The 16,142-nt window shown below is 38.3% G+C and overlaps 1 protein-coding gene across 1 annotated transcript; it reads left to right on the forward strand.

Annotated features, from left to right (window-relative positions):
* The first annotated feature begins 395 nt into the window (after nucleotides 1-395).
* LOC119072674 lies at nucleotides 396-3,156 on the forward strand. Its single transcript, XM_037177949.1, has 8 exons — nucleotides 396-1,241; nucleotides 1,299-1,541; nucleotides 1,607-1,769; nucleotides 1,839-1,947; nucleotides 2,314-2,391; nucleotides 2,459-2,617; nucleotides 2,685-2,838; nucleotides 2,904-3,156. Exons 1-8 carry the CDS (start codon nucleotides 747-749, stop codon nucleotides 3,081-3,083), a joined length of 1,581 nt encoding a protein of 526 aa, XP_037033844.1. The 5' UTR covers nucleotides 396-746; the 3' UTR covers nucleotides 3,084-3,156.
* The last annotated feature ends 12,986 nt before the right edge of the window (nucleotides 3,157-16,142 follow it).

Genomic DNA, 16,142 nt, shown 5'->3' on the forward strand with positions numbered 1-16,142 from the left:
CTCCTGTTCTACCGATCTGGGAAGTCTGCATTTATTTATATTCTATAACACGAGCTTAGCTTAGTGTAACGATATCTTCGATAGTTGTCGGATAATTTTCATGCTAAAATTTGTTTTCGTTATTGGTAGCTTAGAGTAATTATAACCAGAGAGGAAATTTTCCCGACGAAATGTGGTCCCAACATCAGTTTGTATAAGATACACATTTCGTATACTTTTACACCAATACGCTAACGCTATTTCGCTTTTGATAGTTCAATTTGCCTTTAAGTGGGCAAACACACATACCAATAAACATTTCGTATTTCATGTTGGGACCACATATTTTACGTAATTTTGTTCGCAATTTCCTCTCAAGGTATAATTACTCTTAGATCGGTAGTCTTTGATTAAAAAGTCTCAAAGTGTTCGAATTTACGTAATTCGTGGGATGATTTTCGTTCGCAAAATTTTTAATTCAATTTACTGTGTTAAAGTGAAACTACATTTTTCGGAGGTCATCAACACTGAACATATCTAGTTTGTGAGAAGAAAGTTTTTTTAAAAGGTTATGCCGATTCAATTCGATGTCATCTTGTGACTCAATTGTGACAGAATAAGTAGTGTCAAAGGCTCTCTGTCAAAGGTGTCAAAGGTAGAGAGCCTTTTTGGTAGTGTTCTAGAAATTGACATATTTTAGGGTGACACACGTTTTGAACATATCTCCCAATTGCAATCACTGAACTCCTTCAAAATGCCTAAATGAAATGGAGTATCCAAATAAAATTCCAATGTCAGGCAGTTTCGGTGGCCGAACGAAACGGTCTAATCACGGGAAGTGGAACGAAGCGAAGCACGTCGGAGTAAAAATCCTTATTGTCACAGCTGTCTTTACAGTCGTCGGATTAATTATTTTATCGGAAATTCTAATGAATGATGAACAAAGCAAAATATCGAAGAATGGCGGAGTGATACAAGCGATGCCATGGGGTCAACTGCTACCACCAAGCATTGAACGTACACTGCCGCCATATCCAGATAAAGAACCAGCGACCGATGGATCATGGAAGTTTGTTAACGGCACTAAGTTTAAGTTTTTTGTATTTTCCGCTTTCTACGATCGTCGTGGCGGAAATAGATTAATTAGAGTAATTGGTGCTACAAAGACTAGAGGTACCGAAAAGGTTTGGTGCCGCTTATGGTATCCAGTCGGACCGAATAACTCAACTTTTGAATCGACGTCTGTGATGGCTAGAGTTCAGGTAACAGAATCAACTTCGATGTTCCGTTCAATCTATCATTGTACTTCAATCCCTCAGATAATCAGAGAGAATTGGGATCTCAAGTACAGTGCGTGTTTTGTACTATGTCCACTTCAAGCACCCGGTCTTGAGGTACCATACGCTGTCAGCATTGTCAGCAAAATTCGTTCACCACCGGGAAATGTTTTGCTGTTACGCAACACCGATCAAGATTCTCAACTACAAAATCGTGCCAACATCAATCAAATACCCGACCAGATTGGCGTCTGCATCAAACCATTCCATTATGATTATGATTCGGTGAGTCGCCTGATTTACCCGAATTGAATTTTGGCTTTATTGTGGACGTCCTTTGTGCTTTCCAGGCCTTACATTTATTGGAATTTCTCGAACTGTATTCGTTGCTTGGTGTCTCCCATTTCACATTCTATAATCATACTTTAGGACCGGACGCTGCTTGTGTTCTGCGCCATTACATTGACGAAGGTTTGGCTAACATTGATACATTAGATGGAACTGGTCAGCGTCGTAAGTCTAACTGTGATTGCACCTATCAGTAGCAAGGCCGCAAAAATATATTTCTTTGATGTTACGCAGCAACTGTTTCTATGCTACAGTGGGACTTGAAAATGCAATCGCAAAAAGAAATTCGAACGGAAGGTCTGTTTGCGGCATTTAACGACTGCTTATATCGAAGCATGTACAGGTAACTGATTTTAGAGTCGTGACATTACGTTGAGTCGTGACATTACGTTGAGTCGTGACATTACGTTGAGTCGTGACATTACGTTGAGTCGTGACATTACGTTGAGTCGTGACATTGCGTTGAGTCGTGACATTACGTTGAGTCGTGACATTACGTTGAGTCGTGACATTAGGTTGAGTCGAGACATTACGTTGAGTCGAGACATTACGTTGAGTCGAGACATTACGTTGAGTCGAGATATTACGTTGAGTCGAGACATTGCGTTGAGTCGTGACATTGCGTTGAGTCGAGACATTGCGTTGAGTCGAGACATTGCGTTACACACATATTTTTGAAGAGATGATTTCATACGCACACGATTTACAGATTTCAGTACGTGGTCTTCGTTGACGTAGATGAATTTATTGTACCTCGACGGAACGATACGTTGAAGGATTTGTTGAAGTAAAATAAAATTTCATGGACGAGGTGACTAGAAGCGCTAATAGCAGTCTGAAATTCACCATTTTAGATGGCTGTCTCTCAAACCGAGCAACATAAATGCCGGAGCCTATTCGTTTCAAAATGCATTCTTTTACCTTCAATTCGCCGACGACAGTCTTACGTACGAAAGGAACGTCAGCAATGCCGCTCTGCGTAGTGCACTACTAACGCAACGAAAAACTCGAAGGTACCGGGTTTTCAATCCCTTCTCTACCCGAAAACGTTTCATTTCCTAATTAAAACGCTTCCGACAGACGATTGAAACTACATCCGCATAGAGAACGCTCGAAATACATTTGTAAACCGCAATCGGTTGTAGAAGTTGGAAATCATTTTGTTTGGGAGTTTATGCCGGGGCAAGGTCACTCGAACGTTACACCCGATATAGCGATACTTCATCATTACAGAGTGAGTTTTTGCTAATTCAAAATTGTTTCGACGAATCGCTTCTAATCGACGTTCGACCCGGAAAGGTCTGTGAATATGGCGGAGACGATTGTGTCAACCATCCAAGTACTGTCGATCGAACCGCCCATAAATACTCGCATCGGCTAACCGATCGAGTGGAAATGATGTACAGCAAATTGAAAACGCCATGCAAACTTTTAGATGTGCCGCCAGTACCGACGAAAGCTCCTGAGGAACGGAAATGAAATTTTGAAAATAAAGAAATTGCAGAAACCGATCGAAAGCGAAAAAATCTTAAGTAATAAACGCTCAACGCTTATGCAACAAAGGTGGTAAACTTTGGGGAGGGAACGGAGATACACACCTCACTTGAATGAGATGCAGTGAATCGTTTATGTATAAATCATCAGAAGTGGTGTGTTCCCGCGTCTCTCATAAAATAACGATTTGCGTCGCGTCACCTCACCAAAATTTACAGCCTTGCCTCCATCACTGGAATATAGGAATTCCTTTACTCATCTTTCATCCAAGGATGGTAAATCTCAATCGTGGAGTTCATAATATAGCCGAAGGTGCAAAGTCTAAAGCCTGTTTAAAGAGGATATGCCGAGGGGGAAGATTTATCAGTTTGGGGCGATCATTTAAGATCTCGAAACACAGATCTGTTGATCCTTTGTTTCCATTCCCGGTCATCATGTAAATCATGGTAGCCTTCCTGTTGCCGATAGGAACCTGTCTAAGATGTCAGGTCCTATTGCAGCAATTTCCGAAGGAACCACCTCGTAGTCTCCGAGCATCCTGCGTCTTAGTTGAAGAAATATGGGGCAGTCACATATCAAGTGTGCACCCGTTTCTTCTTCTAGGTCGCAGGAACATCTCGGAGTGTCCGAAAGCCTCAACTTATTCATGTGCCGATTCAGCCCGCAATGTCCCGTAATCGCTCCTACTACTCTTCTAATGCGATTTCGGTCCATTTTGAGCATATCTTTGGCCCATTTTTTGTTAGGCTTAGGGAAGAAGCATTTCGTGTGAACGCCTCCATTATACGCTTCCCAGCGTTCTGCGTGTTTACGCTTAACCCAGTCTTCCAGTGCTCTTTTACACTCTGACTGGAGAATCGGAAGGAACGGTTCTGGCCCGTTTGCCTGAGTCGCCGAGCCTTCTTTGGCCAGCTTATTTGCTTCCTCATTTCCCTCCACGCCGGAATGTCCTGGTACCCAGACCAAATTGATCCGATTGCTCAGACCAAGAAGGTTCAGGTATTCCTTACATTCCTTCACCAGCTTGGAGGTGACTACGGGCGATACGAGTGCCTTGATCATTCCTATATTGTCAAGACATATAAGGACCTCTTCGCCTTGCGTCCCTATAGGCAGAGTTTCATGTGCTCCCATGAGTGCCGCATAAAGCTCCGCCTGAGGTACGCTGGCGATCATACCGAGGGGGAAACAACAAGAGCGAATGGTGGGACAGGCTGCATTCGCCATTGGAGCGAATGAAGGGAAATATAAGCGAATGAAAGGAGAATATGAGCGAACTACATGCGAATGGTGTGACAGGATTTTCCGTTGTTGTTTCCCCTCGGGATTTGTGCACTGTTAAACCACAAGATCAGATAGAACCAATGATCTATTATGTGCAAATGGTCGTTAATTCCCCACTTCTCGCCTTATTTCCGATCTGCCATGGTTTAAGGATCATTAAGAACTTCGAACCGTTCCCTTTGAGCCATGTACCGACTAGAATAGTAAGTTGTGCTTCTTGCTTGTGTAATATTTCTACCAACAATCATTTCAGTTAACTGACAGGACATGTACCTTGATGATGAAGGAATCTATGAAAGCATATTCCGCAAATCTGTTTGTAAAACTGAATAGGTTTTCAGTTCAGCTACTTACATGTCTCAAGAGGAAGATTTCAGAAAAGATAAATTGATAAATCCAATGTTAAATATCTGACTAAAAAAAATGATTTTTCTTTCATACAGGAGAACGTTATACATCATACAATTTATATTCATAGCGACATAGGTACATACAAGAAGCTCCCCATATTACAGTTCTTATGAATGAGAATAGGTCATAAATATTATTGAATTCAAGCACTGCTAACCATTCCCCAGATAAATCTTTTCGACAACATTTGTTTAAGTCAACCTTAACAAAAATAAGAAATGACCTAATAAATCCAACTTGACTGTCTGCATATTTTATGAATTTTATACTTTATATTTTTTGGCTTATATATCTGTACAACAGAAATTGGTTTGTGGCGAATTTTCCACATGCTGTTATGTGTTCTTAGGTAAAATAAACTTCCGAACATGTTGGATGGAACATTTTTACCCGAAAAAAAAAATATGGAAAAACGTTGGACAAGATAATATACGGATTTTTTGTGGGTGTGGGATAATTTAAACGAAGCTAATTTGTAACTTAAATATTATTGAGAGTAAAAGAACTTTCAGAGAATTCTCAGAAATGGATACGATTCAAATGGTAATAAACTTCTGATTTGGTGAGACGTGAGACTGCTATCACTCAAAAATGGAAATGTGACGCAAGTCACAAAATTTACCGTCACAAAGTCGCTTTAACAGTGATCTAGGAACCGACCTACTAAAATAGTCAATAATCCCAAAAGTCCAGAAGGTAACCCAAAAGAACAGTCGAAAGTCCCAAACATCATTGAATTCTACATGTGGGAAGATTTGAATTCATATCTCGGCTCATTGAACTCGTACAGATGCTTCTGTTCATGAAGACGAGCGTTCTGTTCATAAAGACAAGCTTTATGTTCGTACAGACGAGCTTTCCGTTTATAAAGGCTAGCTTCTTGTTCATAAGGACGAGCTTTCTGTTCATAAAGACGAGCTTTCTGTTCATAAAGACGAGCTTTCTGTTCATAAAGACAAGCTTTATGCTCGTAAAGACGAGCTTTCCGTTTATAAAGGCTAGCTTCTTGTTCATAAGGACGAGCTTTCTGTTCATAAAGACGAGCTTTCTGTTCATAAAGACGAGCTTTCTGTTCATAAAGACGAGCTTTCTGTTCATAAAGACGAGCGTTCTGTTCATAAAGACAAGCTTTATGTTCCTAAAGACGAGCTTTCCGTTTATAAAGGCTAGCTTCTTGTTCATAAGGACGAGCTTTATGTTTCTAAAGACGAGCTTTCCGTTTATAAAGGCTAGCTTTCTGTTCATAAAGACGAGCTTTCTGTTTATAAAGACGAGCTTTCTGTTTATAAAGACGAGCTTTTTGTTCATAAAGACGAGCTTTCTGTTCATAAAGATGAGCGTTCTGTTCATAAAGACAAGCTTTATGTTCCTAAAGACGAGCTTTCCGTTTATAAAGACTAGCTTTCTGTTCATAAAGACGAGCTTTTTGTTCATAAAGACGAGCTTTCTGTTCACAAAGACGAGCTTTCTGTTCACAAAGACGAGCTTTATGTTCACATGAACGAGCTTTCTGTTTATAAAGACGAGCTTTATGTTTACAAAAACGAGCTTTCTGTTTATAAAGACGAGCTTTCAGTTCATAAAGACGAGCTTTCGGTGCATGAAGACGTGCTTTCTGTAATATGAGGTTCTTGTAAGCCGAGCTTTTTGTGTATAATAGCGAACTTTCTGTGTACCAAGGAGAGCTTTATGTAGATAAAGGCGAGCATTCTGTTATGTGTACAATTCCTTGTTCGGCGAATTCCAAGACCTTTCGTTCGGCGAATTCCATGACCTTTCCCGTGATGAACGAAATTACATTTTGAAGCAGCTCAAAATTTGTCAGACTTTTCTAAGAAAATTTTTCATTAAACGTTATCTCATCACCTCGAGACTAAAATTCAAAAGAATCTAAGTTGCTCTAATAAAAGCTTAATAGATTTATAGGTATTTTCGTTTGATATTTCGGTAGTCACGGGACAGTCTCATATAGAAAAACGAACTCCATTATTATTAATAAAGGCCGGCTATACAGCACTAACTGTACATACCCAAGGATTCAGCTAATTTTTAAAAGTCTCACAGGCACATAATCAAATAAATGGCCCTCTCTAAGTCCATCTAATATTCTAGCGAAATGTTCAAAATTTAGCGAAGTACATCCTCGACAATCATGTATTACCTAATGTTCATACATCGTATCTGAAATAGTTAGTATGTCCGACATGAAAGTATAAAGATGAACCAACATTGCAATTGCTTGCGATATTTTCGTGATAGTTTTACGAGAGCAGAGTCACGTATGTTATTTTATGGAAACGGACATAACATTTTAAAACCACATTCGAGTTGCACATTTTCGAGATAGATTTTTGTTATCATTACCATGTAGCACTCAATGATATGATATTACACATGACAATGTGACGCTTTAGCGGAGAGACCGAAATTTTAGCCATCCGAATGGATTAAGTGGTTTTTGAGTGAATTGAACGAAACATTTAAACTATATGCACGCACTCAATAATATTGCAGCACTTGAAAGTCGTTGTTCCATACAATAACGTGTCAAAGAAAATTTCTTTTTTTTGCTCCAAAGACAGAAATTTTCTTATTCACTTGATCAGGATCTTACGGTAGAAAATCACTTCAAATGTTCGTAACGAAAAATTCACTACAGTTAAAGGCAGCAGCATGAATTTGCATCAGCTGTTTTTTAGCTGGTTCACTTATACAAACAAAACCGTTTTTACAGTTGAAGAAGCTACAGTTGAAGCAGTAAGATCGTTTTAAAGATGTTTTTTTTTAAGAGTTTTGTTTTAACCGACGAAGAATGAAGTTCTCCAGGTTGAGTTCGTAGATGGATAATATTGAAGTGAAGACATGGATGGAATTTTAAACAACCATTCGTTCATCTTGACGAATTGCAGCAACTCGTTTTGGTCGGAATGTTGGGACAACTGACACATTTGTTCAATGTAAGTAACATTTTGGTCAAGCCTACCAATTACTAGTCCCTGAACATTATGCCACAAAATATGCGTTACAAACTGCAAACTACAAACCCGAAACGGGGCTAGGCAATTCCTTCCACCTGGGAGAGATCGCCAGCGTACCTCAGGCGGAGCTTTATGCGGCACTCATGGGAGCACATGAAACTCTGCCTATAGGGACGCAAGGCGAAGAGGTCCTTATATGTCTTGACAACATAGGAATGATCAAGGCACTCGTATCGCCCGTAGTCACCTCCAAGCTGGTGAAGGAATGTAAGGAATACCTGAACCTTCTTGGTCTGAGCAATCGGATCAATTTGGTCTGGGTACCAGGACATTCCGGCGTGGAGGGAAATGAGGAAGCAGATAAGGCTCGGCGACTCAGGCAAACGGGCCAGAACCGTACCTTCCGATTCCCCAGTCAGAGTGTAAAAGAGCACTGGAAGACTGGGTTAAGCGTAAACACACAGAACGCTGGGAAGCGTATAATGGAGGCGTTCACACGAAATGCTTCTTCCCTAAGCCTAACAAAAAATGGGCCAAAGATTTGCTCAAAATGGACCGAAATCGCATTAGAAGAGTAGTAGGAGCGATTACGGGACATTGCGGGCTGAATCAGCACATGAATAAGTTGAGGCTTTCGGACACTCCGAGATGTTCCTGCGACCTAGAAGAAGAAACGGGTGCACACTTGATATGTGACTGCGCTAGGCATGCTCTGTTTCACAGGGGGGTCCAAAGTTCAGCTGGAGATGGGTTTTCCTGGTCCGGAAGGCTAAAATATTGGACCCGTATTTTTTTTAGAATTATAAAAATTAATTTAGGCATGGGGAGCGAGGCATTTGTTCATATACACAAATACATTGGTTAGAGGAGTAAAGAAGATATGCACTATACAAACACTATATATCTTCTCTCCTCTAACCAATGTATTTGTGTATATGAACAAATGCCTCGCTCCCCATGCCTAAATTAATTTTTATAATTCTAAAAAAAAATACGGGTCCAATATTTTAGCCTTCCGGACCAGGAAAACCCATCTCCAGCTGAACTTTGGACCCCCCTGTGAAACAGAGCAGGCCTGACTGCCCCAAATTTCTTCAACTAAGACGTAGGATGCTCGGAGACTACGAGGTGGTTCCTTCGGAGATTGCTGCAATAGGACCTGACATCTTAGACAGGTTCCTATCAGCAACAGGAAGGCTACCATGATTTACATGATGACCGGGAATGGAAACAAAGGATCAACAGATCTGTGTTTCGAGATCTTAAATGATCGTCCCAAACTGATAAATCTAAAAAATACTATGGACACTCCCTTACGTAATTTATGAATGATCCCTAACACGATAACACGCAAGTTAGCAGCCAGAGCGAAGCGAGAGCTGTAATTGACACGATTTTTTTTTAAATCTTTAATTCATCAAACAATTTTATGTCTTGGCTTTACCCTCAAACCTTAGACTTTAAGGACTTAAATTCAGAAAACAGAGTAGAATCTTAAACTAATTATACCTAAATCGGAATTTCGTAGGACAGAATGTGTCCCCAACATCAGTTTCTATAAAATGTACATTTCGTACGATTTTACGTAGCATGTTACACCAATACATGTAGGCGTTAACATTTTTGATAGTTTCAATTTAGCTTTGTTAAAATCCAGTCTCTCGAATATATTTTTGGTTTTTCATGCATTGTTACGTAAATAACTATAACCACTTGCGTATCTATTAATTAATCTAATATTGGAGCAACTTATAATGGTCTCCATCTCATAACCAAATTTCCACCGATATTTCAATTTTTTTTTAAATTCAAAAGATTTGTATTGGAAACAAATTCGCCCACCAATTCTCACACTAACATTTCGTATTTCATGTCGGGAACACATTTGATACGTAATTTCGTTTGTAAATTCCAGTCTAGGTATAGTTCGTCTAAGAATGGAATCAATGTAAAGAGAGTCGCGCTACTCTTATGTAATGCGGAACGAATAGAGCAAATGTAACAAGTCGAACTCACACTGATCAACAACATACGTATGCTGTTAACGTATGACACGTACGTCGTATATATCCGACGTATAATCATACGTACTACTCGTGACTCTTCATGTCACTCGTTTGTTTACACGTCAGACACGTACAGGCATGAGCGCCGCCGATCAAGCCGCCGCCGGCCATTTTTGAGCAAGCCGCGCCGCAGCCGAGCCGGTGCCAAAAACACGGCTTGAAACGGCAGGAAAATGAAATAAAGATTTCGAAAGGTGAATGGGTGAAATAATTTTGAAAACCGAGATTCCTGTTGATCCTAAGCAGCTCAAGTACTTTTTCAATTTTTTTTTCAAAATTAAGAAAATTTTGAAAATTTTCTTGAATTTTCATGATTTTTCCAGAATGGTATATTACGTCCTCGCTTCTAAGTTTGTTGTTTTGGCAAGTATGACCTTTGCGGAACGAGCCGAAGGCGCACAATCAGTTAATTCACAAATTTGAGAAAACTTTATCGATCTTTGCGAATTTTCTCGATTTTTTTTTTCTTTTCAATTTTTACTTGATTTTCGTGAGCTTTCGATTTCTTATCGAAAACCATTTTCTTAATGAGTTAAATGAGTGTACTGGAGCATGATTTTCCATTTAGTTCAAGTTTTGAGGCAATAAAACTTGACGTGTTAGTGAACCTTAGACTTAGAGACTTGCTTGTCCAGTTCCACTTGCACTTTGAACAACCTAATCTACCTACATTTTCGCTTTCCGTACAATTTCATTTTCATGCTTACTAGTTCATTTTCCATGAATTTATCGAAACGTTTTTATTTTGAAAAAAAGTTAAAAGGAACCTCCAGCCGAGCCGTTTTAAGCCGGCTCAAGCCGATTTTTTCGCTGCCGCCGAGAATTTTTTTTCGGCTAGCCGCCGCCGAGGTTTCTCCGTCGGCGCTCATGCCTGGACACGTATGACGGTCATGTCATACGTTAGCAGCATACGCATCCGAAGTGAGAAGTGAGGCTGTCTGCCAGCCATTTTATACATACCTGATGCGTATGTATCAGTGCACGGGTTGTGGAGCCTTATCAGAAATTCAAAATCTATTGAAACAATTTTCAGTCAAAGGACCTGACCCACCCGAGTGGTGAGACCTAGCACCTTCAATTCATCAGGTGAAATAGCAGCGGTTTATTTCATTCGGAGACAATATTATGTAGGTTCGTGAACATTTTAAACAGAACATTTCCGTGTACACCAAACAACGCTACATCCTTCTACCATTGTAGTATCTACATCCTTGGTAATGTAAGCTTTTATATATTTTTACTGGTGCTATTATGGTGATAAAAGTCACAATGAATTGCAGAACACATGTACTGTGTACGGGAACAATGATACGAAAACTGTGAATGTAATGAACTTAGGAAACACATCAATTACACACCACAAAGTTGTTAATGCGTTTGTTCTTGCTTCCGCGAAACTGTAATAATACGGGAAGTAGATGTAAAGTTTCGAGTGCTGTAACTTTGTGACGCTTTTCAAAAATGTATGCTTTGTGTCTGCCGAACGACACACAAAATGCGATGTGACATTATTTAGAGCTTTAGTGAGGCGTATGGCTTATTTACGGAAAACATTTTATCATGGGCGCGCGTTAGCATAGCGCCCGTGACGCAAGTCCTATTACTAGAAAAAATTTCAAAAAAATTTTCTTGTCGTAGACTGCAGAACCATATATACAGCAAATATTGAAGTTCTACAATTCAAAGACAAATGACTCCAAATTACCATTAAAAAAAACTAGGCGTCCGTACGAGTTCAACGAGCTATCACACGTTCTTGCAGCTTAAAATTTGGCCACGCAAAAAATCTTCCAAGAAGCCCCATTTCCATACATTTTGGTCAATTTCAGTACTTTAAACGAAATGAAAAAGTCCTACGTTACTTTGTTAGTCCGTCCGTCCGTCCGTGTTTCCTATCTTCTAAAGTCTTCTTTAGATTTTGTTGAAATTTGAAATTTGAAATTTGGAACCGGCCTCGTTTCGGAGCTAGGGCTCCTCGAAGTTCCCATATAGGCCCCATATAAGAACACCTTTAAGTGTGTGTGGATGGGTATGGTAGAACAAATTTGTTCGCTTTTGGTATTTGGTAAGCTCTGCTCGCCTCAATTTTTTTCCTAAATTTAGTATTTTTTAAATTTTTTAAAATATTCAAATTTTTTTAAATTTTTAAAAATTTTCAAATTTTTTTAAATTTTTTTTAAATTTTTTTAAATTTTTTTAAATTTTTCAAAATTTTTCAAAATTTTTTGAATTTTTCAAATTTTTCAAAATTTTTTAAATTTTTCAAAATTTTTTAAATTTTTCAAATTTTTTTAAATTTTTAAAATTTTTTTACATTTTTCAAATTTTTTTAAATTTTTCAAAAATTTTTGGCAGATGTTGAGGAAAGTACTTTTAAGAAATTTTTTAAAATAGGCAAGAATATGTCCTAATACGTCCGAACCATCTCCCACTTTGTGACGCAAAATTTTTTTGGTAAAATTTTGTTTCTAGAATTTCTTTGGTCAAATTTTTGCTGTTACAGTTTTTGCGTACAAGCGCAGAATGCGTCACCTCCAGCGATATCAGTAGTTTTGGAAGTATGCACAGGGACTTGCGTCACTTTTACTCTTTTGAGTGTTTTTGACTGATTTGAATATCTAATGCGGCAGCACATTTAATCGTTATATAGCAGGGTGTGTCGTTACTACAGTAAAATATTTCGTTGCATTTAGCCTAATTTCTTAAAGTGTTTCCGGAAACCAAAAGAGCGAATCAATGGAGCAGAGACCATCCAAAAACCGAATTATTGAAATTGAAGATTCAGTCAACTGCTCAAAACCGCTTTCCAAATTGATTGGAATGGTACATGGAACATCTGATAATGGGATGCACTACAGGCAAACAACAATACCCCGGATTAATTGGATATTCCATTTTCATTTCCGAATTTAAATCAAATATTCCACTTCCAATGTGTACGTATGCATGATCTCTATGTGGGATGTGCCATCCACTTTTGTCCAGCAATCCAACAACAATAAACGTTTAGTAGAAAGCAATCTCTTAGAGGATGTATAATTTCACAGAGCACACATCTCGGTTGTTAACTTTACGTTTTCGGTCGAAATGTGCAAATTTTTGGTCGGGCTGCAACATGGTTTGATTGCTGATTTACCATCGAACCGGGAAGAATTTTCCAATAATTTGAAATGTTGCATACATGCAGCACCGAATAACGGTGACTCGGGTGGATATAATGCTTAATAAAATCAATATTTGTAATCCTCGGTATGAAATATAAGCGGCTTTCGCTATTCAATTCAACCCAGACAATGTGTACAGCATCTGTATTTAAATGCAATGATAAGTAAATAAGTGGGTGCTTTGCGTAAACTATTGTCGAAGATACCATTGGCATAATGTACCCAGTCTGTTTAAAGCGCACTCGCACGGAAACTTTCATTAATTTCGAACAGTGCTTCGGTACAGCGTACAGCGTAATGGCGTTCGAAAAAAATAATCTAAAATAAAAGTAGAGCAAGTTGGGAAGATTGTTGGTTTGACCAGCGTTACAATAGTACCACTCTTTTAGTTCCACTTTTTTCGTAAATGGAAAAAGTGGAACTATCTTCACGCCGCATATATGCAGCGTTACAATAGTTCCACTTTTTCCCTTTTAAGGAAAAAAGTGGAACTAAAAGAGTGGTACTATTGTAACGCTGGTGTTGGTTTGTTACTTATATTAAAACAATACCCTATCTAGCAACCAAACTAGGAAAATTAAAGTGGTAAAACTGTACAGTGTATTCTGTCATAGAAAATTTTACACTTTTAAAAATAAATTAAATGAAGTATGAGCAGCGATGTCCTTTCTTGTGTTGAAAATATTATGTCTCCTGTTACCATTTCGGTGTTCGAAAATAAATAATTTGTAATTGTGAGAGAGGGTATTGATTAAAACCATTAAAATTCGTTCAGTCAAAAAATATATCGCAAAATGCAACGAAAGAAACTGATTATTCATTGTATAATCTATGGAGCCTGCTGGTCACATGTACAAACTGTAAAACTAGGGATTGATCATCCCTTTTACCAACTAAATCATTACGGATTGTTGATCCCTTTGACAAACTGTGACATTAGAGAATGTCGCTCCACTTTATGAACTGTAACACAGAGTGTTGATCCCTTTTACAAACTATGACATAACAGAGCGTTGCTCCCTATAACAAACGGTAGCATTACATAGTGTTGATCGCTTTTACAAACTGTGAAATTACACACTACTGATCCATTTTACAAACTGAAACATTACGGAGTGTTGACCCCTTTCGCAAGCTGTGACATTACAAAGTGTTGCTTCCTATAACAAACGGTAACATTACAAAGTGTTCATTCCTTTTACAAACTGTAAAATTACAGAGTGTTGATCTCTTTTACAAACTTTGACACTACATACTGTTACTACCTTTTACAAACTGTGACATTACAATGTGATACTCCCTTTTATAAACTGTAACATTACAGACTGTCGCTCACTTTTACAAACTGTAACATTACAAAGGGCAGATACCTTTTACAAACTTTGACACAACAGAATGTTGATCCCTTTTACAAACTGTGACATTACAGATTTTTGCTGCCTATTACAAACTGCGATTGTACAGACTCTTGCGCTCCTTTACAAAACTTGAATCACAAATTCTAAAAACAGTGTCAATATTCGCAGACTAATTGTGCCTTCACATTGATGAGAAATGATTCTGCGAATAGCATTAACATTGACTATTGGCAGTTGACTGCGAATAGCATGTGCCTTTTTTTAACATGTAAAATCATCAGAAGTGGTGTGTTCCCGCGTATCTAATATGGCGATCTGCGTGACGCTGTGACCTCCCTAAGTTTACAGCCTTGGCTTTACCAAGGCCTATTTTCGGAAAATTAGTTTGCTAAATTTCCTAAAATTTTTGAAAATTTGTTAAGATTTTCCAAAATACTGCTAAAAATGTTCAAAATCGGTTCTGCCAATGTTGTAAAAGCTCAGCGCAGAATCGTTTTTCATAGCCGACTCGTTTCAATTCAAATTTGTATTACTGAAATAAATAATTATTTTCAAAAATTTGCGCTATTTTATAACGTCAAATCCGCCACTCCTACCGGTGTATTTACCGATATGTAGTGGTTAATCACGGCCAGAAAATGAACGAACCGAATCAGGTCTTCAACCTTGCGAATAAATAAGATCATCGCCCCAAGCTTAAAAATTTAAACTAAAATGTGCACAAAAGCTACCAGTGCGTTCAGCTATCATGAACGGGTCCCGAATTCTCGCTACTTTTGTTATTGACGAGGTTATTGAAATGCTTTGTAATTATTATGCTTTGGCTCATCATCGTATCGTCGGAATGGCATAATTTAGCTATAATTTGTGTTACGAATATGTGGTAGGATAAGCGAGCTGTACTTAAAGTGCATTATTAACGGGTTAATTGAATAAATAAATGGAAAATTTTGCATATATGACTGCAGAGATATATGAAATGTTTCGATAATTTGTGCACGCTGTGAATGTATGTTACTAGGTGATGCTGAATTGCGTTTGAAAACACACCTTTCCAATTTTATCAAATTACACTCACCTCAAAATAGTTAGCTAGAAATTCATGTCTGTGGGTTGTTGTTTTTATTAGATTCCAACATTTCTGCTTCTATCAACATTCAACATATGCAGTTCGAGTGTAAACGGAATCATATTAAAACTAACATAGAAAACTTGTAAGACTAAGAAAAACAGAGTCGTATGACTATTGCTATTGCTAGGTATGTTGACATGAGTGTATTCAGGCCTCCCACGCTTTGAAAATTCTCCTATTTTAGGAGGATTTTTGACTCCTAAAGAGATTTTTAGGAGCTGTCGTTCGCTGGGAGGAACATATTTTTTAACAACATTTTATCTTCCCTTGTACAAACAGCTTGATCTGGAAGGCCATAAAACCCATATTTCGAGAAAAGTTTAAAAATAACTAAAATGAAGTATGAGCAGCGATGTCCTTTTTTGTGTTGAAAATATTATGTCTCTGGTTTTCCTCCGTCATGTTGGTGTGCAAAAATGAAATAAAATTTAAAATTTGTCTTTTTCGTGTGACGTCGATATTGCTTCAAAAAAAAAGCGCGGCACGGCAACTCCTTCAGAAAAACGGCAGCGTCGAATCTGTCAAAATAAGGTGGTATTTTGACTGCGTCACAACGAAGTTTGTTTGCTAGAGATTTTATTGCTCTGACACAAAGTAATTGTGTTTACTATGCTGGTGCATGTAATAAGGCTATTACATGTATAGGCAATA

This window comes from Bradysia coprophila (assembly GCF_014529535.1).
Source record: "Bradysia coprophila strain Holo2 chromosome IV unlocalized genomic scaffold, BU_Bcop_v1 contig_84, whole genome shotgun sequence".
Lineage (NCBI taxonomy): Eukaryota > Metazoa > Arthropoda > Insecta > Diptera > Sciaridae > Bradysia > Bradysia coprophila.